The 23,290-nt window shown below is 40.7% G+C and overlaps 1 protein-coding gene across 2 annotated transcripts in view; it reads right to left on the bottom strand.

Moving 5' to 3' along the window:
* The window catches only part of akap9 (A kinase (PRKA) anchor protein 9), a 55,761-nt gene extending 35,797 nt beyond the window's left edge, over nucleotides 1-19,964 (bottom strand). For both annotated transcript variants that reach the window (XM_061092854.1, XM_061092855.1), the window contains exons 1-11: nucleotides 19,722-19,964; nucleotides 11,190-11,462; nucleotides 8,925-8,969; nucleotides 8,365-8,427; nucleotides 7,335-7,469; nucleotides 7,027-7,182; nucleotides 6,647-6,844; nucleotides 3,654-6,536; nucleotides 2,218-2,298; nucleotides 369-516; nucleotides 85-155 (exon numbers count right to left, since the gene is read on the bottom strand). In XM_061092854.1, the coding sequence (XP_060948837.1) occupies nucleotides 85-155; nucleotides 369-516; nucleotides 2,218-2,298; nucleotides 3,654-6,536; nucleotides 6,647-6,844; nucleotides 7,027-7,182; nucleotides 7,335-7,469; nucleotides 8,365-8,427; nucleotides 8,925-8,969; nucleotides 11,190-11,462; nucleotides 19,722-19,769 (4,101 nt within the window). In that variant the 5' untranslated portion in view covers nucleotides 19,770-19,964. The remainder of the gene's footprint in view (nucleotides 1-84; nucleotides 156-368; nucleotides 517-2,217; nucleotides 2,299-3,653; nucleotides 6,537-6,646; nucleotides 6,845-7,026; nucleotides 7,183-7,334; nucleotides 7,470-8,364; nucleotides 8,428-8,924; nucleotides 8,970-11,189; nucleotides 11,463-19,721) is intronic.
* Between the last annotated feature and the right edge of the window lie 3,326 nt (nucleotides 19,965-23,290).

Here is a 23,290-nt window from a genome sequence, read left to right as displayed (position 1 = left end):
GTTGGATAAAATTTAAGGGTACTTTTGGGCGTTGGCGGAGGTCAACACTCTACTGAGTGCCATTCTAGTTATTAACATAATTACCAGAATGATTTCAATGCATTCTTCTGACACGGCTTGTAACAAGTCTTGATATTTGAAGAATTTTGGCTCATCTGTGAAAAAAGCAGAAAATTCAACATAATTAATTAAAATTTTTAAATGCTCTACATGTTTCAAAAAAACACACAGACGATGATAAACAGAGAAGAAAAACAATGCTTGATATATCAGCCAACCAAAATCTTGTTCTGTTTTTGATCCATCAAAGCACATAAAGGGAACAATGCTTTACCAGATACAAGGCAATCAACTGCACATCAGCTCACCTAGGACACTGTGAACTTTCTGGTTTCGCAATTTCAGCTCCAGGGATTGTGTGCGGGCGTCCGTCTCTTCCTGCAGCAGCTCGAGATGGGCGGCGTGGATCTGAGACAGGCTGATACGCTGGGCCTCCATCTGCAGCCGGCACTCACCCTTAAGACAGGAAGAAGACATCAACATAAATAACGTAGTTGGTAAAATGCGCAGGGGAAAACATGTTTCCATGGATATGAGAGTGTTTGTCCTAATGTTCCTAAAAATAGTCAATAAGACTAGAATTACCGCATCGCAGTTGTAATTAGCAAATTAATTATTAAGCTATGGCAAAAATGTGTTTTGCAGGGAAACAGGGAATTTGAGGTTGGAAGGGTCGTAAAAAGAACAGGAAAATATCACTTATAATTAATTACAGATTATACTGAGCAGCATGTTACCATATTTGCTAATTAGAACGGCTAAATGATGAATCCTGTTTCTATGTCCGAGCTGTTGCACAAGGCACCTGTTTTCAGGAGAAGAGGTCTGCCATTACCACTTCTGTGACAGAGAACAAAAGGCACACGGTGAGCCTTCCTCTAATAATGCATAATGCATTAGCACAAATTGGTCAGGGCTTCACATTTGTGAAATTGTGATTATTTTACCTTTGATGTCAGACGTTTTTAATGTGCACTCTGCATCTTGAATTAAGCTGCGTTCATATTGCTTTGTCCTCATCCAGACTATATCTAATGGCGCAGTGAAGAAAGGCCTTTTAAAGCTGTAATCACTCACATGTTGCGGCTCAAAATAACAAAAGACGAAAAGTAACGAACAAACAGACGACAGCTTTGTTGTGACGTTTTAAACACACACCAACAAACGCCTTTTCTGAGAAACATAATTCTACTAAATTAATATAACCTACAAAAATATGAAGCATTTATTAGCCCTTGCGCAGGAACGCATCTTGAAAAACAGGTTAGTTGTTAAGTGTCATGATAGACTGTAAACAAAGATGGATGACATGACAGCTCCCTAACTGTGAAGCCAAATCATCTGGATCACCACCTGGTGGCTAGCTGTAGTGTAGGTCATAAACCCAGCCTCCTCCAAGTAAGTAGATAAAGAGTCAAAACACACTTTGAATAAAAATGTCTCAAAGATGGTTTCTGTCATACTGATGTTTGCTCAAATGTTTTTTTTTCTTAGTAAGTTTGGTTTTACGGTTCATGCAACAATAATCTGCAGATCCTCAAATCAGGAAAACCACTTGATGGCTGAATCTAAATTCAGTTGGAGTTTAAATGACTTTAAATGACAAAATGAGATACATGAGCAAATTAACATATGGTAAATTAATTATTCTTCCCTCCATGACTATTTACTGAGAGGTTTCAATTTTTTTTTTAGATTTCATGGGAAATTTTGGTTCAGCAACTTATGAACAGTTTAGTAGTTGCTAGGAAATCTCTCTCTGACAGCTGCCTTGGGTGCCGTCAAGGACGATCGGTTGGCTGATGAAAGATGTTTATAGCCAAACTATTTCCTCTTTATTACCTTCACAGTACAGTACTGCCCTGCTCTGTAAATGTTTCAAGGCCTCTAATACAACTAATCCCACAGCTAAATATCTTCTCCCACTATACGACTGCAGTTGCTCTGCAGTCACGACGCTGTTGTTTTACTGTTTTAATTTGTGCAGAATTTTTTCCAGGGGCACTAAGTAAATATCATTACGCCCCCACATTAAGAGGAGGTATTCACCAAGCTGGAATAATACAAAACTGCTATATGAGCATCTGTTTATTGAGCATTAGATTGTTTGGTTTTCTATCACAGTCAAGGGCAGGAAGTGGGCTAAGTGCCATTTACATGCTCAGTTGTCTCTCCGCCCTCGGCTCTCTGGCACATGTCAGGCTCCGTGTGATGGCCGTCACTCCCATGTTGGCTCACCTGAACAAGAAGAAGAAACAATATTGTAGTTTTTTTGTTTTGAAATGTTACCCCAATACAAATGCAGACAAATATGACGTGATGGACAGAAAGACAAGATGCATCATTATGGATCACTTCCTGAGAAGGAGAGGGAGTGTAGACAGTCTGTTATTAAAATTGTCCGCCTACACTTCAGAATGAAATAGTTCTGACGATTGTCTGTTTTTTCTTTATTCAAATTCGAACCCCAGTGAAGCTGTTAATTAAACCTGTGCATTAGCTTTTCATGTAGTTGGTCATTGTGAGTGACTGACTATACATGAGTTTTCATCTAACAAGCACCTGATTTAAGTTCTGGTCTTGACAGTACAAAGGTAGAACATCTTACATGAACATCAAGACATATTGAATTAAATGTCATTTCCCCACATCACTAAGCATTAAAGAAAATGTTAAATTATTTTTTAAAGGCTTCTAAACTTGCATTTCAGCTGTTTTTTTGGTCAAGGCACACAGAAAATACTCCAACCCAGGAACTGACGAAAAGCAAAAACAGAGCACAGATGTGAAATGGCAGAAGGACACTGTAAACTATCTTTTGTCTGGTGTGACGGAGACAGAGCTTGAAGTGACAGACACACAGACGTGATTGGTGTAAAATGGCTTCTCACCTCAAACCCTTCACTCCCTGCAGGATGGAAAGAAACTAGAATGTACACATTTCTACACAATGGCAATGATTCAAAGCTGTCAGAAGACTATGGTTGATTGTTTTCCTTTTTTTTAAATTTTCCGTCCTTTTCCAAAGCAACATTGCATTCAGATTGCGGACTAGCAGCATCAAATGAAAGCACATTATAAATATTGCATGGCTCCCTTTACGAGTAGAAATCTCACCTCACGGCTCTGTGCAGGTTGGAATCTCTTTAACATTATATTCCCTCAAGTGCCCCCTTGATGCCAATGAATGGTCCTCACAAACTTAATAAACGAAACATGGCTTTCTAATAGTTGGACTGTGCAGCTCAATGCTACCTTTGAATGATAATCCTTTATGCAATTTGCAATCATGGCACTGTCACTAGGGCAAAAACATGACAGCTAAGATCCCTCAGTCATATGTTCCATGTCTAAGCTCTTTGTGGCTGTGAAGGCTGTGCAAGCATTTGTGATGAGGCCAATTACAACATGAGACAGCACAGGATTAATTGTGAATGAGATGCACGCCTCTTTCAATGCACTTTTTTTTTTTAGACATATTTTTTGAAAAGCCCCCGATTCAATCTAACATGTAATTTAATTCCGACTTAAAAAGGCAGTGCAGTGGTTTCATAAGAGAGTGGTGCAGTAGCTGTATGCGAGTGAGTGCCTACCGATTTGTTGATGTAGCCTCTGCCTCCGTCTCCCTGGTACCCGTCAGTGGAGTCCTCCTTACTGGCCCTCTCCTGTGAACATGACATAACCTGGCTCTCCATCTGAGGCTGCTTCTCCTGCTCTGCGGCACTTGCAGCTCTCTCTTCCTCCGCCGCTGCGTCCTCTTCCTCCTCCCTCTGCGTTTCTTCTCTGCTGCCTGACGGGGAAGTGACCACTTTGCGCTCCTGCTTCGACCTCTGCCGTCTCTTGCGCCTGTTTGACCCTGAGGCTGTGGACTTCTGTGGCGAGGATCGTTCTTCCACAGGTCCCTCCCCCAAAGACTGGACTGCCGCTGCATTAGTCTGCAAAACCTTCTCGAGATCCAGGGTCTGCTTGATGTCGTCTCTCTCTGATTCAGCTGTTCGCAGCAGGGACTGAAGAGCCTTTATCTCCTCTCGCAGAGATTGAATCTCAGAGTGATGATCCTCAAAAGAACTAACTGGCTGAGCAGCATCCTCTTCTTTCTGGAGCTTAGCTTTTCTCTGGGCATCCTGCCCCTTCGCCTGCTCTCTTATAATCTCTTGTTCTCTCTCCAGTTCTTTTCCTAGGCTTTCATTCTGGGCCATGACCTTTGCATTTTCTTTTCTCACGTTCATCAGCTCGTCCTCCAGCCGTCCCACTTTGCTCTCTGTGAACATGAGTTTCTCTGTAACTTCAGAAACCCTCCCAGCCAGGATTTCCTTCTCACCCAAAGTAACATTCAGTTTCTCCATTAGCTCAGTAGTAACTTTTTGGACCAAAGCCTCATTCTCTTTTTTCGCATCCTCCAATTTAATAGCTCTGCTGCTCTCGTCCAGATCCCGAATCTGTGACTGAAGATTGGCAATTTTCGCCGCTGACTCATGTGTCTCCTTCAGTGTCCTCTCTTCCAACTGTGTCTTTGCCTCAATGAGACACATGTACTCCGCCTTTAGCTCCTGGTAGTTGACCTCAAAGTTCTTTTCGGCGAATGAGAAAGTAGTCCTCTGGTTTTCTATTTTCTCTCTGAGCTTGTCTACTATTTGCTGAATTTGATTATTTTCTGTTGTCAGTGTCTCAATTTGCAAAAAGTTTGAGTCCAACTCTTCTTTCAAAGTGTTATTAGATTCCATTAAGCTTGTCTTTTCTAACTCCTGCTCTTTCCACTTGTTCTCCCAGGATTGTTCTTTGTCTCTTGTCTGTTTTCGCAGCACTTCTTTCTTTTCTCGCAACGTCTGAATTTCATTTTCCATTCTAGCTCGTTGTTCTTCTCCCTTTCTCAGTTCCTCAATCTCCACCTGAAGCTCTTTGAGCTGCTGGACAAGCTCATCTGCTCTGGAGTTGTGCAAAGCCAGCTTGAGGTCTTCTTTCAGGCCAAGAATTTGGTGCAAAAGCTCATCTCGCTCTGTGGCAAAATTTGCCTTCTCTCTTCGTGACAGCTGCAGCTCTTCTTCGTAACTAACACGCAGCTCATGCAACGCTCTCTCGTGTTTGACTGCAGCTTCATTGAGAAGGTTTTCTGTGTTCATGTAGCCCTCCCTCTGCAATTCTTCACGCTGATGGGTCAGCTCTTCCTCATGGCTGAACAGAAGCTTAGTCCTGAGCCGGTCCAGCTCTTCCTCTTGAGACTCGGCCATGCGGTTCAGTACAGCATCTTTCTCCCTCTCTAGCATGTCCAACTTGATCTTGTAGTTGGTTACTTCTGATTCATGTTTAGTTTCTGCGTCTTCAGCAGCTTCCTGAGCAGCGGCCAGCTCGCTCTTCAGACCGTCAATCGTCTCCTGGAGGCGGTGCAGTTCACCCAGTTGGCTTTCCTGAGAAATAAGACTGTGGGAGACCTGCTCCACTTTTTCATTAGCGGAACAAAGATCCTGAAGAAGATCCTCAACCTTGACCTGCAGGTGGAGTTTTTCTTGGTTGACTTGGCTTAGCTTGTGTATGGTTTCATCATGCATTGCTTGGGAATGCTCTACTGTCCCCTGAAGCTCCTTAATCTTAGCATTGAGACTGTCCACCTCAGCAGCGCTAAGAGTGGAGCTTTGAGACAATCGTGCTTTCAAAAGCTCGAGCTCAGAACTATGTAGCTCAGTCATTTGCTCCACTTTCGCAGCATTTTGTAAATTAAGCTCCTGCTTCATTAGCACAATTTGCTGGCCATACATCTCGTCCAGCTCTGCCCTCAGAACTTCAAGCTTCTTTCCAGTCTCTTCCTGCATTTTTTGGATTGCGTCGCTTTCCGTCAGGCTGCCCTGGTGACGACGTTTCTGCAGGTCCTCCACTGTGCCCATGAGCTGCATGATTTCATTAGAAGACATTCTCTCTTTCTGTCTGGAGCTTGAAAGTTCACCCTTACAACTTTCCAACTCTGCTCGCTCATTCTCCAGTTCTAATTTACAACTCTCCATTTCACCCTTACGGCTCTCCAAGTCAGATTTGGTGCTCTCCAACTCATCCAGACATTTTTCAAGCTCTGATTCTTTTGCGTCCATTCGCTGCTGGATATCACGCAGGCGTTTTTCAGAGGTCTCGAGCTCATCCTTGAGCTGTGAGAGAGAGCCGTCTCGTTCTGAAATTACCCTCTCTTGCTCGGCTATGATCAAGTCTTTCTTGTCTGATTGCTGTATAATACTTTCATTTGAAGTCCTTGCCACAAGAGCCAGTTCCTCTCTGAGCAGGGTTAATGACCTCTCATGCTCCGTGATTATTGCAGTTTGCCCTGATATAAACAGACTTTTCTCTTCCAGCGTTTGTACAAAAGACTTCTCGGCCACTCTCAACTCCATCACCAGCTGTTCCTGACCCGCAAGGACTTTTTCTTGTTCAGCAATCAACAGGTCCTTTTTGTTCATCCTCTGTGTAAATGACTCTTCCGATCTTTGTCCTGACTGCAAAGAAAACAAAGGGTTAAATTGAGAACATAATGTGCAACCACTCAAATTTAACAGAATAAAATCTAAAATATATCTGATAACCTAAACACTAAGTAACTTCTCACCATCTCCATCTCATTGAGTTTGTGTTGGAGCTGGCTGATGTGCTCTTGCTGTTCACTGCTCCTCTCCTGGTGCTTTCTGGACTCCACGTTCATTTCCTCCAGCTGCTGTTGGTACTGGACAAGCTGCTGCCTGGACTGCAGAAGACCAGTTGCAGTGCTGCTGTGGCTGGTGTTCCTTAGTGTCTCGCCCGCCTGCAGCTGTAATAAAAGAAAAACCTGTCACTTTCTGTTTATATTATAAACAAACTCCTCATACACACATGAATTGCTAATTGGACAGATGGATAAAAAGCAGAAGTACAAAGCAATAACTGTATAAAAATGGAATAGAGGAATTTAACACACAAGTTTTAACTAAAAACTATTCTCTGCATTCTCACCTGCTGGAACTGAATTTGTAATTTTTGACTTTGCTCTGTCAGCTGCAGGAATTCTTTCATGATCTCGTCTTTCTCTTCACGGGCCTGCTGAAGGTTTGACGTGAGCTGCGTGATGATGCCATCCCGCTGCTTCAGAGCAGCTTCAAAATCCTGCAGCTGTAAAAGTAATATTGCATAAGTAAAAGGACCTTTCATACAGATTAAGGTTGACATTATACAGCAGTAACATACAGATATTAAGCAAGTTTAGCCTGAAAGTAAAGATGAGAAAGTGATAAAATATAAAATTATTTTATTAAAATATCTACCTGTTGCACTCCTTCTGTACCAAAGGCAGCTCTGATTTCCTCCGGACTTAGCTCCTCCACTGCCAGGGTCTTGGCAGCAAGTGCGTCCTGCATTGTACCTCCTTTTGTCACCTGTGGCAGGGACTCAACCTCCTCCTGAACAGCAAAATAACAGTAAGGGGCAGCGGCGCATTTACAAAGCTTTACAACACAAGATGAGGTTTCACAAATGAGCTTAGCTCATATTCCCCACTCCAGAGAAACAGCTGTTAGTTGCCAGAGTCAGGGCCACATGAAGAAATGTATAATAAATATGTTAATGTTATCAACTGGTGAAGAGCTATTTGTTTCAACTTCCCAAAAATAGAAGCCCTATAGAGATGGGGGCAGAAACACTAACATATCACTGTTGCCTCACTTTCTCTTTAAAAGATGCAGAGCTGTACAATGCTGATTAAATTGGGAGTAATAAAGGTTTCATCCCACATTAAAAAAAATCTTAACTTAATCTGAAAAACGAATGAAATGAAAAATGTTGTACACATTACTTCATGTACTAAAACTCATCCCCAGCACGAGTCATCCTGCACTCAGTGTCTGACTTGCTATCTCACTGGTTTTTGTCTCCTTTGTTCGAATATCACAATAGTGAATCTAAAGAGAGCTGGTCTTTTACGTAACAACTCCTGTCCTCTTTCCTTCAAGCACTGCAATGTCTTGTTCCTTCTTTTCCACTTTTCACCCTCCCTTATTTCATTCTCCTGCAGCTGCCAGAAATAATGTGCAACCCGAATATGTCAAAAAGTCCTGTAGAGTCAACTCCTGTTCCATTTCTTCTTTAAAAATATAATTTATATTTCCCATATCATAGCTCCCACAGACTGTGGATATATGCTCAGGTTAATTACATAAGCATAAAAACAGGCGTGGTTAGTGGGTTATGGGAAATTTTGCAGAAGACTAAAATGTTAAGTCAACAGAGTCAATTCAGCAGCCAGAGGGTTTGCCAGCAAAGCAGAGCCGGAGGAATCCCCTGATCAGATTACTGTACCCAGATAAAATCCTTCGCAGACATCATTAGATTCTCTGACATCTCATCGTGGCATCCATTCACCTGTTAATTCACAAGGTTGTCAGTGAAACATTAAGGTTCGTATTGTCACCTGTCAATTGGTCGGACAGCTGATGAGATAAACCATGATACTGAGCCACTAGTGATATACCCCCTTCCACTAGTTTCCAGTCTTTAGGACCATATCAAAAGAAAACAGCAGGAATATGCTGTTAATATATTTAACAAGCTACACATAATTAACGGAAACCCTTGATACCAAGTGGAAGTTGACAAGGCACATGCTAAATCTTCCTTAGTCTGGGAAATTCTGCAAAAACCTAGTCTAAACCAGTCCTCATTAGTTACTTCGTACTTAGGATTTCCCAAAAACATAGAGAGACACAGATGTGACAATAAATCCCCTGATACAACCACACTAGCAGTCATATGAAGAGATTCAGAGAAACACTGAAACATTTTGATTAACCATCAGATTAATCAAATAAAAGTTCATCTAACAGGTGAGAATATATATTTTGAGAGAGAGGTCATCTCACCTCTGAGGAATAATCTTCAGCAGTAGTGGACACTTCACTCTCCGGCTGCAACAAGAAAACGTTAAAGCCATTTTATCATTACAGAATTAAGAAAACTTTACTGAATTTGTCACATTTATCACCCTTAAATCCATTAGTTTTCTTTAGTTACAATATAATTCAATATAACATAAAATCAACATAGTAAAATATTCTGTCATAACAATCAGTAACAATGCTTAGCTTGTGTCCTACTTCGGAGGACACTCTGCATTTAACTATGGGTTCAAATATGGGTTTAACCCACTCCTCCAGGTTTCGTTTTAAGTGATAGCTGAACTTGGACGCCACCTCAGCTGTGGGTGGCAGGATGCACAAAGTAGATAATTGGTTTGATGACATGTGACAAGACAGGGGATGAGGCCCTAAAGCTGGATCCATTTTGGACCCAGTTACCAGTCGGCAGAAAAACTGGATAGTTTTAATTGTGAAAGAAACAAATCTCTGATCATAAATTATTTTCTGATAGTAACACTTTAAGTGCATGATTGAATGCTTCTTCCCTCCCAACAAACCAGAGTTAACGAGACATCTTAAAGTCGTAGCTATTTTAGCCTTTAGTCACTTGTTGACAGGTAAAACCCATTAACATTCAATTAGGCATCTAAAAGGACTCAGATTCGATAAGTGGATGAGATACTGGATCTAAATTTAATAAAATGCTCTTTACAATAGAAACTCTTTGAAAAGAGAGTATGATGCAAAGTTTACTTCCAGGCGCTGAAGTTAAAGAGGCATCAATGAGTCAACACTTGTACTTGCAATTATAATCCATTAAAGATGCTGCGAAAAACTGTTGTGACATTATGGAACCTTTCGGTTTCCGCTTTGTTTCCACAGCAACCACTTAAATCTCACAGAAAGCAGCATCGTCACAAAAATCTCTGAAAAGAACCGAGCACCGTGTGAGAGCCAATTTAATTAAACTCTCTTTAGAAACACGTCTTCGGCTTTTTGTAAGAGCTATGGGTCAGTCCCAAGGTAAAAACTGAAAGAATGAAAAATAAAAAAACACTTCATACTTTCATCAGCCCTTAAGGTCTGCAGAAAAGTGTTGCAAGGCCACAGGAATTGGTCCCACAGACTAACGCCTCACTACCTGTTTAAAGGCAACTGTCTGTTTCCATGACAACGGGTAGTTCTGTGGGCATGTACTCCATCAGACGTACAGTGGGTTCAAGGAGAGAGAGGCTGCACGGTGCCGATGAAAAGACTAACTGGGCTCCAATGATGGAGGGAGAAAAACATGTGAGGACCCTTAGCCCTGAGCTTTAGATGGCAGATTTATTCGAGGATGATGTAACTGCCGGAATATTTATTTATCGGCCATTATTGAGCCTCTGCTCCAAATCTCCCATTCATCTATAGGAATTCATTGCAGATCTGAAGGTCATGTATCTTTTCAAAGCTTACAGACCAAATGTGAAAACATATATTTTATTAAAATATATAATAATTTGACTGACCCTGATTAAAGTCGCAAGAATCAAGGCTTAGAGGGGTTGCTGTTATATATGTGAAATGAATTCACAGAATACATCAACAGTGAAAATGTTCTCCTCCCTGTGTTAAGTTTCAAAGAGCATGTTTGATGAAGTTATCGGCCAGTGATGTCTGATGCAATGAAAGAACTAAGCTGCTGAAAGTTCAACCAAATCCCTAATAACCAACTTTAAAAAGTTGAGTTAATTTAAAATGCACACTTATCAAAGCTGTATTATTTTTATTTAAAAAATGGCCAGAAAGCAGCACAACCCCATCAAACTGCATTAAATCAAGTATCTGAAAGTATATGTGTGAGTCTGGCTTAAATTTGCACGGCGGCCCCCCTGGGGACCAAAGAAAATTCATTCAACTCTCATACTCATTACATCTTAGTCACAAATTATTCATAACAGGACTTAAAGGAATCTAAATGTAAATACTTGTTTTAACTATATATATATATATATTATTGGCCGATTTGACAGATTTTTTTACACTCTCAAATATAAACATTGTTAGCAGCCTTAGTTTCCAGCCTCTGCTCTGGGAAATCTCTCAAAGAGGCACCGAGCTGCAGGCTTTAAAAATAAATCTTAAAATCCGTTGAAGGTAATTTAAAAAGTTAAATGTCAGCCTTGAGGTACAACTCATTTGTACTGGTCATCCAGGGGAATTAAATAGACGTGTTCAGAATGTGTCAAAAAAAAAAAAAAAGTAAAAGAAGGAAGTGTGAGGGTCTACCTCTATAGTGTAGGTCTGATCATGCTGGACAGTCTCTCCGCTTCGCAGCGTCCTTGCGAAGGTAAACTCTGTGGTGGGAGGATCTTTAGTTCCCTCTCGTTCTCCATCTCGTCCTCCAACTGGGAAGTCCTCCACCTCTGCAGATTCATTGGGGTCGTACTGCACCCGTCCCTGCACATCACCCTCTGAATCCTCCGTTGTCCTCTTTTTCTTCTTCCTCTTCTGATTCCTCTGGGAGTCGGCGTGAGCTTTCCTCTGGCGGTACTCTGCCAGCTGGAGAGAAAAGAGGGAATCAGACTATTACATATGTAGAAACTACATGTTACAAAGGACATTCTTGGATATAAAAATGCTTTAGAAAACATTTAAGCAACCATCATTTTATAAATGATTCTCGTCTTAACTCCTAGTCGTTGCCTCCGTTCAGATGTTTGTTTACGTGACCCTTATCTTCAGACTTAAGGGAAATAACCACCTGCTTTAGTCACACTCATAACCCATTAGTCTGCCTATATAATAAATACTTCTAATTCATTTAAAATATACAAATATTATGAACCTACTCTGAGTCTGCACAGTTTGGAGAAACCTGAGTGAAACATCTTGTCGGAAAAAAAGTTGTCCTCCCAGCTCCAAGTGAATCCTCCCTCCCTGTGTCCATATGACACAACACATGCCTCTTGGTGTGCCAGCGCACTAATCCCAAGTAAAGGGATTACATTTTCAAACTATGTCAACGATCTGTCCAAACAGCCAATAACATGTTTTTTTTGGTCCTTGATTCTTTGATTCCCTTAAGCATTAAATAAATCTCTTAAAACACAGACATCTCTTGTTTTCTCTCAAGGATTTCCACAAATTTATGAGGCACTGACTCCACTTCATTTCATTGAAAACACATTAAAACAGAACAAGAGAGTACTTGTGTGTAATGAGGTTTTGTGTTTGGGATTAGAGCTCATTAAAATTGTTCATTTTCTCAATAGTGTCATGCTGCATTACGGAGTCTCAATTGCAGTCTTTTAATCTTCTACTTATTCATTTGCATGACTATTCACACTTACTGAAAATGTTATTTTGGGTAATGTCTTAAAGGTCTCTTATCAGATACATTTCCTTGAAAACAATTATGAGAAAACTAAGTTTTTGCTTAAAATTATGTCCTGATTAAAGTTATGTAAGAAAGTATTGTATCTGAATGCTGCACTGTAATGTTAATCATAGGGTATTTGCTTGTTTTTATTCATGGTTTGTTAACATTTTGCTTTGTTTTGACTTTTGTAAAGATGTACTTTTAATCATGTTTGTTTTTGTACAGTTCATTAGGATGATGGATTGAAAATGAGCCTATACAGTTTACTCTGGCTGATTTACAGTATTTCTGTTAATTCATGAACACAGTCTCTATGAAAATAATAAATAAATAACTACAGAAATATTGATTAATTATTAATTTATTTGTATATTTTATTCATCATATTTGTGGAAGTGAAGTAATTAAATACTGTCTCTATTTTCCTTGAATCAACACCATTAATTACAAAGTTTGTTCAAGGACACGTGTGCGACTCTAATCTACTTCACAACTCACTCTCCTTCTCTCTCCCGGAGCAGTTGGTACTGCAGGTGTTCATTATCTACGATGGACGGGTGACAGAAAACAGCTGAGCGGGCAGACAGCGGGGGCTACAGGTGTCACACCACACAGGTGCTGCATGGATCCCAGCAGATAAAGATGGGTTGGTTGCCAGGGATACCACGCCAATACTTGCTTACCTGTCTGGGAAATGACTGTGTGCACCATAACAATCAATTAGTGAATGAGTGTGTGTGTATAGTATAAAATGTACAACTTAATTTCTATAGCCTGTTGGATTTGACATTGCAGTCCCGTACCCACATTTTGTGTACTTATGACATAAACAAAATAAATTCCTGACGTTGGAGCCAGAATTCGTTGGTTGAAAAATGACCAAAAGAGATTTGGGATTGAGTTAAAAATTCACAGTTTTTTCGGGGGGGGGGTGTTGATCGACTAATCAGTAACTTTCTGCAGCGCTACTTGTCTCTCACTTGCAGCAGATTGTTTCCACCTACTGTACCAGGCAAACCCCACCCCTGCAGGAGCTCTAACAGTGGGCACTTTTGGACTGGTTTGGCGATGCTCTACAAAAGGTTAGAGGCGGACACGACAGAGCTGCGAGTGGGCGTCGTGATCACGTCTCCCACCTACAACGCACAGCTAAAAAGCTCAAAGGGCTCTTGATCTGTGCCTCTGCACCTCCACACAAACTCCACCCCTCGTCCAAATATACCCAGCTATCTGTGCTTTCGCGAGAGCTTTATCCGTCAAATACCAGGGCACACAGCGAGAGATATGAATGAATATCAGGCTTACAGAACAAGGCTGTGCTTTCTGACTGAATCATAGTAGCACACAAGCGGCTGTGTGCGATATGCAGAGCACACGCCAGCCAAGATCATGTCCCAAAAAAACACTGACTTTTGAGGAAACCCTCGCCTTCTATTGAGCTGCTTATCATGGCGAGCTGCCTTATTCTGGCTGTGCAGACCAGACCATCAGCTGAACATATGGCGTAAACAGAGACTACGTAGGTGAATCACCATCTGCTGTCTGAACACATTTACACAAGCATACTCTTTTTTTTCACAGGCTTTTTTTTCCCCCCTTTAAATCTAATAGTAGCAGACTAACAGAAACAGCAGCCAGTGTTAGGTATTTCCTCGATGGTGAGATCCACAGATTGTGATTACAATCTGGTGTTAATGGGGCAACACAAGTCAATGTTGTGACTGCAAGAATGAAAACTGAATATATCTACATCTTATGAGGTATAAGGAGAAATATGTAGTAGTTTGGGGATTTAGAAATACAAACACACAGTAAAAAGGTTTGGAAATATTACAATATATAACACACTGGAGTATAATCTACCTGACACACAGTTCATACAGAAGTAGCTATCTCTGCATTGTGTCTGGTTGTATCAGTCCATTGTGAATAATGTTGGGATCAATGAGCAGGATTGAGCAATGACAATAATGGAAACTCAATTTATTGTCTGAATAATATCAATAAACTCAGAACTCTGTATTTCAGTTGTCTTAATTTAAAATTAAAGACATGTATTAGAAAAAAATCTCATTTCTAATTGCTTCATGTAATCCATTTAATGGTGCCATCACCCACCAACACAAGGGTCGAAATCCTCTGCTTTACACACATGCCGGTTGAAACACAGCATCTAAAGCTACCACGGCACCACCTGGTTCATCATCAGTACAGCAAGTGGATAAATCTGAGTCAAGCGGCAGACACAGGCAGTGCAATTACCACAACAAATGCATGTCTTAAAGAAAAGGGTTGGAAGCTGCACTGAAATCAATTTGCACTTAGAATGGTGTTTATGCTGCAACAGGAACAATACTCAACATGAGCATATTGCCAGTAAACATAATACCAAGGTAATGCAACACAAGTACCGAACATAAGGTGCTTCATGAAGAGTTAAAAATCCCTGTAAGCTTATCTCAATAACACCTAAAGACTATAAAGCAGCAGATGGATAAATCACCCTGCTTTGTCTCTGAAACCTATTCCTATTCCTCATGATCATGCACTTGCCTTTCCATGAAATCCGAGCCACAATCAATGTCAAGTATCCTTCCAGCCTCTGCAGAGAGTTATCAAAGTGCTTTTGCACCATCATCATCCTAATGACAGCAGCCACAGTCTCCCTGTCGAGGAGGCTCGACATGTAAATGTCCTTAGAAAAGGCTCCTTCTTCTACAAAGAAAAAACAACAGTGCATCAGACACATGTTTCCTGGTAGAGGAAAAAAGACAGAAACCTTCTTTTGTCTTTTCATGTGCAAAACCACGGCATCGACATGGGCCTTAATTATTTTTCTGATAAAATCGGATTTCCAGGCTCAGTAACTTCAACTATATGATAGATTGTGTCTATACGTGCATCAAGTGACATATAGCAGCACCATCCTGGGTTTGAATGTAGCCTATAGGAGGATTTTTTGCAGATTCTCACATGGTTTCATACCCAAATTTAATGCACAGTGTTTCTGGTGTCCATATCCACCAATATGCAGCAGAATTATGTTTTTTGCACAATTCCTTTGTATAACAGAATATTTCCAGCCATAACAGACTGCAGTTGTTAAGGGTGACACGACTTAGCACTTTCAAGCTTATTATTTGGCAAAAACAAGAAAGTTGTTTGGCAGAAGAAGAGGTCTGCATGACCTAACAAACCAGAATGAGTGTGAAAAAGCTGCAAAAAGCTTTCTGCTGTGTATCCATCCCAAAAAGTTCTACCAAAGCTCTAATGAATGAACTGTTGTGTTTTAGGCAAAGTGATGATAAATCCTATCTGAAAACATTTTATCTGACATTAAAACCCAGACGGCCTCTTGTGTGGTACGATTTCTGTGTGTCAGCCTCAGATTACACATATACTCTCCTGCCTCTGACGCTCTCTGCAAGGCCAAGCAAAAACAAAGACTTTGTGCATTTCAAAGTAATTGCTCAGTTACCATGAAAGTTCTCAGGACGGCACAGTAATTTAAGTGCGGTTCCTCATCCAGGTTGGAGCTAATTAAACCTGGGCAGCTGTTTGACCATCACATTCAATTAATCAAATGAAAATCCCTTCTCAAGCAGGACGACACGCCAAAATAAGACTTTCAACTTGTATTTCAGTGTTCTGTTGCTGAATTATAGATGATAAATACTTTGGTAAAACAGTAAAATTCTGCAGGGTTATATCAACCAATTAAAAAGCCAAGGTGGTAATTATCTCATCCTCACATAGAGCGATGCAGGGTGTATTCATGCTTAGTCACCTTAAGGATTAGCTATTCAGGCCTTTGCTAAGTAGATTAACTTGTACCTCTGCTGACCTCAGAGCCTCCAACTCTGCCCGACAGTGACACTGACCTTTTCGCTGTGTGGAAAGTCTTTTAAAATGAGCTGTGTTATACATGGTCTAGAAATGGCTCTCTGTGGATTATCTTAAATATAAAATATTATATAATATTTATAAATTTAAGACTTTTTAAGGTCTGAAATTTAGATAATTAAATTGTATATGCAGGAATTCTGTATTAAAGGAGAAGGGGACTTAGAGAGCACATATCTCTAAAAGTTAATGGGTTCTTTATTGGCCTATGACCTTCTATTCAACCAAGTTTCAAGAAAATAAGTTACATATTTTTTTTGTGTTATCCTGCTAACAAACAGACAAAAGCAATGAGTATAACTTTAACCTCCTTATTGGAACGTCTGCATAGATACAAATTAAACACATGAATGCATTATCATAATGACAGAGGCTGGTAAATGTAATGTCATATCCTTAGTTTGTGCCCAGTGGCCACATCACAGAAGCAGGGAAACAAATAATCGTGACGTGTGCAGCCCTTCAGCAAAATGAACAAACAGTGCGGTGCCCTCCCTCTTCAGCCAATCAGTGTAATTCTGTAAGTGCTGGAACAACAAATGGCGTGGGACATGTTATTCCCTGAAGTCACATTTAACATCTGTGCTTCTCAAGATACTGACAGTGATAGGGCTAATGAACAGAGAGGGTAAAAATTAAAAATTAAAATGTACCTTTATGTGGTTTAATGGAGACATTTTGAGCTTTTGGCCTTCCTTAACTCATGACACCCATTCAGATCTAACATCTCTTTTGCATGTTTTAGTTTATGAAATATAACAGCACTGGAGTACAAAGATTGGGTTGACTTTACACTTAGACACCTAGAAGCTTCTGTAAAGTCTGGGCTAAGACAGCATGGGACTGGTGAAAATACAAGATGTTCAAGTCATAGTCTTCCCTCCTGATGAGCGTGAAAGGTACCGTGAGCCTGTGAGTTCATTCTGACCTGACACTCAATCTTACACCATCATGAGCTCATCAGAGCTGTGATGGGTGCTTTTAAAGTCTCAGGAGATGAAACTGAAAGACAAATCTATCATGTAACAGAAGCTGAAGTCTTCCACTAGCTCTCTGTAATGCAACTGTCCTCAGAGGAAAGTGAAAACAACAACATGTCTGCAGCCAATGTCATCGAACAATAGCTTAGAAAAACAATCAGCATATTGCTCATCGTCTGGTATGACTCAATACTGGGGACAAATGTCCTTTCAAGCAAGTTATACAACAGAAGACGGACATTTTTAGACTTCAACATGGACGCTTCAACAAACATCCACCCCCTGTCTTTGCTTCTGCTTTTTCAACTGGAAAATAATAACAGGAGCAAGTCTGAAAAAAGTTATATTTCCTCCGAACTATCACCAAAAGCAATTACTGTAGAAATAAAGAACTTGTCTTCCCGGCAAGTTTTTAGAGAAAGTAGGTCATGTCATAATACAAATAGTCCCCATAGTTGCTGAGTGACATATATCAGCTTGGACTCAACATGAGCTTGAAGGATCCAGTCAGAGTTTGGGAGCATTTTAGAATAAACCATGAATCTCCCTGTGGACATCTATCAATGTGTTTCTCCCCCGCATGGGAGCACATGGCGACGGGTGCTATGGAGACAACAGGTGTGACATCCTCCTGCAGAACAGAGGAGCCTTTTGTAAACCAAAAATGCCTGAGCCATAACCAGGGAGATGGTCTTTCTTAAGGTCTCTCTCTCTCCCCCCACTCCCACTGTGCAAACCTAAACCACTGCGACACCAGGAGTGACCAACACAGCATATTAAATGTTTCTCCGGGTCAGGGTGGAAAGTGTTTTGATTGCAGCGTTTTATCGAGTCAATATTCTCATCTCTTATTATAATGCCTATTATCGGCTGATATACATATTTTGCAGAATTTATACCCAGGTTGTTTGAGTATATAAATGTCAACAGCAGAGATCCTGCAGGGCCATGCAACACCTCAGCAGTCAAGTGTGGCAGTAAAATATTGAATCTTGATCTTGAATATCTATTATATTTATTTCAGTGTCATTCATCACACCTAGGGTTGCAAAATTTCGGGATATTCAAAGTTGGAAACTTTCCATGGGAATTAACGGGAATATACGGGAATAAACGGGAATTAACGGGAATAAACTGAAAATTTTGTGGATAATTTATACTAACTGTATTAACCTTGTCATATACAGACATAAATATAAACATTTTGTTTTGTTATAGGCTGATATGAGCCCTGAGGAAACTTTGGGCCCTTGACTATATGCTTCTGCATCGTTGTGTCATTCTTAACATAGTTCTTTGCACAGTATTTGCTAATGTACACAGCCTTTCCTTCTACATTGGATGGGGTGAAATGTCTCCACACATGAGATAATGCACGTGGCATTGTTCTGTAGAATAAGATGAGAAAAAAGTTTGTAAAAAAACACTAATGCAATGCCAGAGATATAAAAAGTTAGCCAAACAATTTGAATCGTCTGTGAAAATATTTTACAATTGATGGATAAATTAATGGAAATAGGCTAGATGCACAGATGAACAATCCTCAATCAGCATGCTAATATATTTTCCCCAGTAATATCATCGAAACTAACCTGACTAGTCCTGCACACTACAGCAGGCCTCAATAGTGCTGCTGTAGAGTGAAGTATGCTGGGAATTATCTGTGCATGTGATGGAAGAATGCACAGTGGAGGGTTGAAATTCAACGTGCAGCGTGTGCTGAATAATGTTTTTATTGCTCAGCGTTTAATTTGAGTAGTTTCTTTTTTTTTCAAAATTCCCAAAATTCCCGAGCCTAACTTCCCATGGAAAGTTTCCGGAAAGTTTCCAGAAATTGACCGGAAACTTTCCACCCCTTTGCAACCCTAATCACACCAGACATTTATTTCTGGGACTGACACACTGACATATTTCTTTCCTTCTCTACAGCAACATTGTTTTGAATGGGTTGCTGAATGGCTGCATTAGTGGGGGAGGTGGGAGGTCAGTGTGTGTGTGTGTGTGTCTGTGTGTGTGTGATGGGGGGGGGGGTCCCTGACCTCGTTCTTGAAGCTGCATATTGATAAATGTCGATAGCAGCACACGTCTGGCCTGTGTGGCCGTGCATGTGGCGCCCAGAGGGGGTAAGTCCTGTATATCCTGTTCCACCAGCCTGTCAGCCTCACTCCATCCGGCGGCGTTTGATTACAACGTGGATATAACAATGTGTGTGTGTCTGCAGCACACACACTAAACTCCACAACACACATACACTACCCCAGTGAAGTCAGGGCAGCGTGACAAAGGGGGGGAGGCTGTGGCTAGCCGCAGCGAGCCGACCCCCGGCGGTGCCCCCGCCCGGCTGCCCGGCTCCCCGCCCGGCTGTCAGACCGGGACGCGTGGTGCCTGACAGCTGAGAGAGAGGAGGGGTCGTTCCGGGTGAGGAAGAGGGTGAGGAGGAGGAAGAGGAAGGGGGAGGGGGCGCAGACTAACAGCTGACACACGGAACCCAGTGCAAGCCCCAGTTCACACTTCTTCAACCAGCACAGAGTTAAGCTAACTCACGGACAGTCCTACCTTAGCCTTGCCGGCCTCCAGCTTCTTCTGCCGCTCCTCGTCCTCCATCACCGCGGGGCCTGTGGCGGAAACGGGAGAGAAGCTGCTTCATGCGGGACAACCAGCGACCGGAAGCCGGGAGTCAACAGTGTCCCCCGGCCGCTCGCTGCCGGGGACGGGAGGACTCTGGCTCACTGAGGGCTGTCTCCTTGTTGGGACTCCGCCGCCGCCGCCATGTTTTCCACGTAAACATGAGACACACAACTGGGGTGACGTTGGGTAGGTGCCTGCGTGGCCACGCCCACCGACATTCCACCAGTGGTGCCTTCACGAGCCGCCAGAAATATCGGAATTTATCGCAATCAGCCAATTACGTGATTTAGTAACAGTCAGCACATGGAAGCAATAACAGTTTCCAGGGAGATACACATGGACTCACAGCAAGGAGAAGGAGTTACACAATAACTTTTTGACTAGTATAAAGCACTTTGCTCTAAGTCCAGACATTGTACTGACACTGAGCCGACAATTGTTTTGCAGTACAAAACCAGTGTTTAAAAGCCAGTGCGTGAAAACATAAAGTTACAAATATCATATCATGACATGACATGACATATACAGATATAATTAAATATAATATGTCATGCATGAGACGCCACGTCACGTAATGTTGTATCATGACATATCATAACATAACATAACATAACATAACATAGCATAACATAACATAACATAACATAACAGTACATTGCATAATATGATATGATATGACATGACATGAGATATATCACATATATCATATCATATCATATGTATTTCATATATATTTCGTAAAGTAAACAAATGACTATTATGTGGAAACAAGTACATTTAAAATGTCAAGATGATCAGATTCTTTGCTTCATAACACAATGCTCCTGCATTAAGAGCTTTAAATGTATAATAGTACTGAAATATCATCAGTTAAATGTGGCCTTCTTAAAGTGTTAAAAGCTCCTTGAACTATAGAAACGCAATCCCTTTGTAATAAATTATATAATTGATGCTGCAGGCAACCATGTGTAATCAGTATTTTACTGTTGTGGGTACTTGAGGTGCAGAGGAGCTGTTTAACTCCTTTGTATTGTTAGTTGAGCTCAGGGCTCCTCAGCTTCAGGGCCATGCTCCTCCAAAGGGTCACAAGACAAATCTAATGGGTCAGGTGATGATAAATTGGAGGAGGAAAGAAAACAAAACAAAACTGATGCACAAATGTGTGTTCAGTCTTTCCACTTAATCTCATCTTTATACGAAATACAGGATAATGCATCATACCTTCAAACTTACTTAAACTTCTCAATTAGTAAAGAAAAGATACCTAAATATCTGGATAATCTTAACAAAAAAGGTTGTTAAGAAGTATTTAAAACACTATCAACAATTTTATACAATGTCTTCAATTTAATTGTGAGGAAGTCTGAATTCTGCTAAAACATCTCCACAGTTTCTATGGTAACCAGTTTCCAGAGTTGTACCGTTTGAGACCACTAAGTATTTTCTTTGCAAATCTGTGTTTTTGTCTAATGAAAGCATCGGGCATCCCTTCATGTCTTGAGCTGTGTGTAATCTATATTTTGCATCAGGCTGAAATTTTGGTTCCATATGGAGGAAACATTTGAACTGCATTTGCTGCAGGGGGCAGCAGGTAACATGAGAGACTGCAGGCATCAGTTTCCAGGACAGATGGAGATGATAAAAGAAAGGGACGGCTGATATTTTACTCACAGGCTCCACATGTAATTTGAGTCCACAAATAATTCACATACCATTAAAAAAGCATACGATTATGCATTGTCATGTTGTTGTAAACTGAAGGCTGGTGTTGTTTCTGCTCAACAGACATTTCCAGTGAACAGTTAAAAAAAGAAAGAGCTGATAAACTAGACTGATACTCAGACTGAAGTTTCATCTTCACATAATTTATTCAATCCTTATGAATCATAATAGACGTGGGCAGTGATTCAGAGGGATGATAGCTTGTGGCAGGATTTTAGAAGGGGCATTGTTGTTGAGTTTTACATTTTTAGAAGGGCCTTTGAGATTAAGATTAAGTTTCTTGTTTACTCTAGTTTTGTGTCTTTGCTTTAACTGTTTGTTATGCCCACAGGAAAAATAACATAAAGATCATCTGTTTTATCATTTGATTATTTATTCTAGGGTCCAAATTCCCTCTGCAGAGGTTTTCTAGTTTAATTTAAGTTATTAGTTCCATTTGAATTCAGTTTTTCCCTGAAAGCAAACTCATGCAATCTATCTGTATTCATTTTTATAAGAAAGTCAATCTTGCATTGATGACGTGCATGAATGATATATACAGATATGTCTTTGTGTGTGTGTATATGTATATAGTCAAGGTCAATAAACATACCATCAGCAGCAGCAGAAGCAGCGGCAGCAGCAGCAGTAGGAGAGGACGCCCTGTGTCTTCGGCTGACAGGAGCAGAGCAGCTTATCGTCTGGCAGATCTTGAATTCCACCCATCTTCTTTTGGACATTCTCTCCTATATTCGGTCCCACCTGTGAACACAACGCCGTCTGCACGATGCTCTGAGCAGTTGAAAGTTTTGTCTGCCTCTAAATTATTGATTTGCTGAAGGAGTACTGTGTCACCAGTTACCCGAGCAACTTTACCAAGTCGACCACTAACAAATGAATTGGGACAGGATTCCATGTAATATTAAAAACACAACAACGGGAATGTATATGGCAAGAAGTGCATACATTCACTATACATCTCAGAGAGAGCAAGTGCTCTAAAAATAAGAATTGACTCAGAAAACTAAAGAGAAATTCATTATTGATATTCGTTGCAGAAATGCCTCTTATCACTATACAGAATAAAGATGAAAAAAGGGTTTTGTTTTCCATAATTGGTTTGAGATATTTTGTTAATCAGATATTTTAAGTCTGTGGGATGAGAAAAAGCTCATGAAGTCTCTTTTCGGTCATTTGCCGTTTTATATGAAATGTAATTTAAAATGTAAGTTTCATTAGGTATATTTTGAGTTAGCATGGAGACAGTCATAACACCCTGAAAATGCTAAGATGTAAAATGCATAAATGGCCCCTGATTCATTCCTGTTTATTAGTGTAGATCAAATTTGACTTTCTTTGTTGTGTCCTCCACTTTCCACCTCCTACCCTTTACCCTGCACCTAAAATCATTAAAGCAGGAAGCAGCACAGACCAGAACAGTTTCTGTCTTCACATCATTATGCAAATACAGAAAAAAATGTGGAAAAACGTGTCATAGAGAAAGCTGCTTTGAATATCACACAACGTTCTCAACAATGTTACAGCAGCGGAGTGAAAGTTAATTTGCCCGAGGAAGATATCACATGTGTTAAAATATTCATAGGTGGTGGGTCTCATCAGTAAAGAGAAGAAACGGGTCAGCAGGTTCCTCAGCGTCATGCTGTGACCCACAACACATGGTAAATGGTGAATGTCAGACTCTCATATATCATGTTTCTTCTCTTCTTCCTGCATATAGCTTCAAATTCTGTATTTGTTCTATTTACTGAAGTCTATCCTAATAAAATATTGTTTCC

The sequence above is a fragment of the Limanda limanda genome, chromosome 19, assembly GCF_963576545.1.
Source record: "Limanda limanda chromosome 19, fLimLim1.1, whole genome shotgun sequence".
Classification (NCBI taxonomy): domain Eukaryota; kingdom Metazoa; phylum Chordata; class Actinopteri; order Pleuronectiformes; family Pleuronectidae; genus Limanda; species Limanda limanda.
Note: the sequence above shows the minus strand (reverse complement) of the source record. Positions and strands in the feature narration are given on the sequence as shown.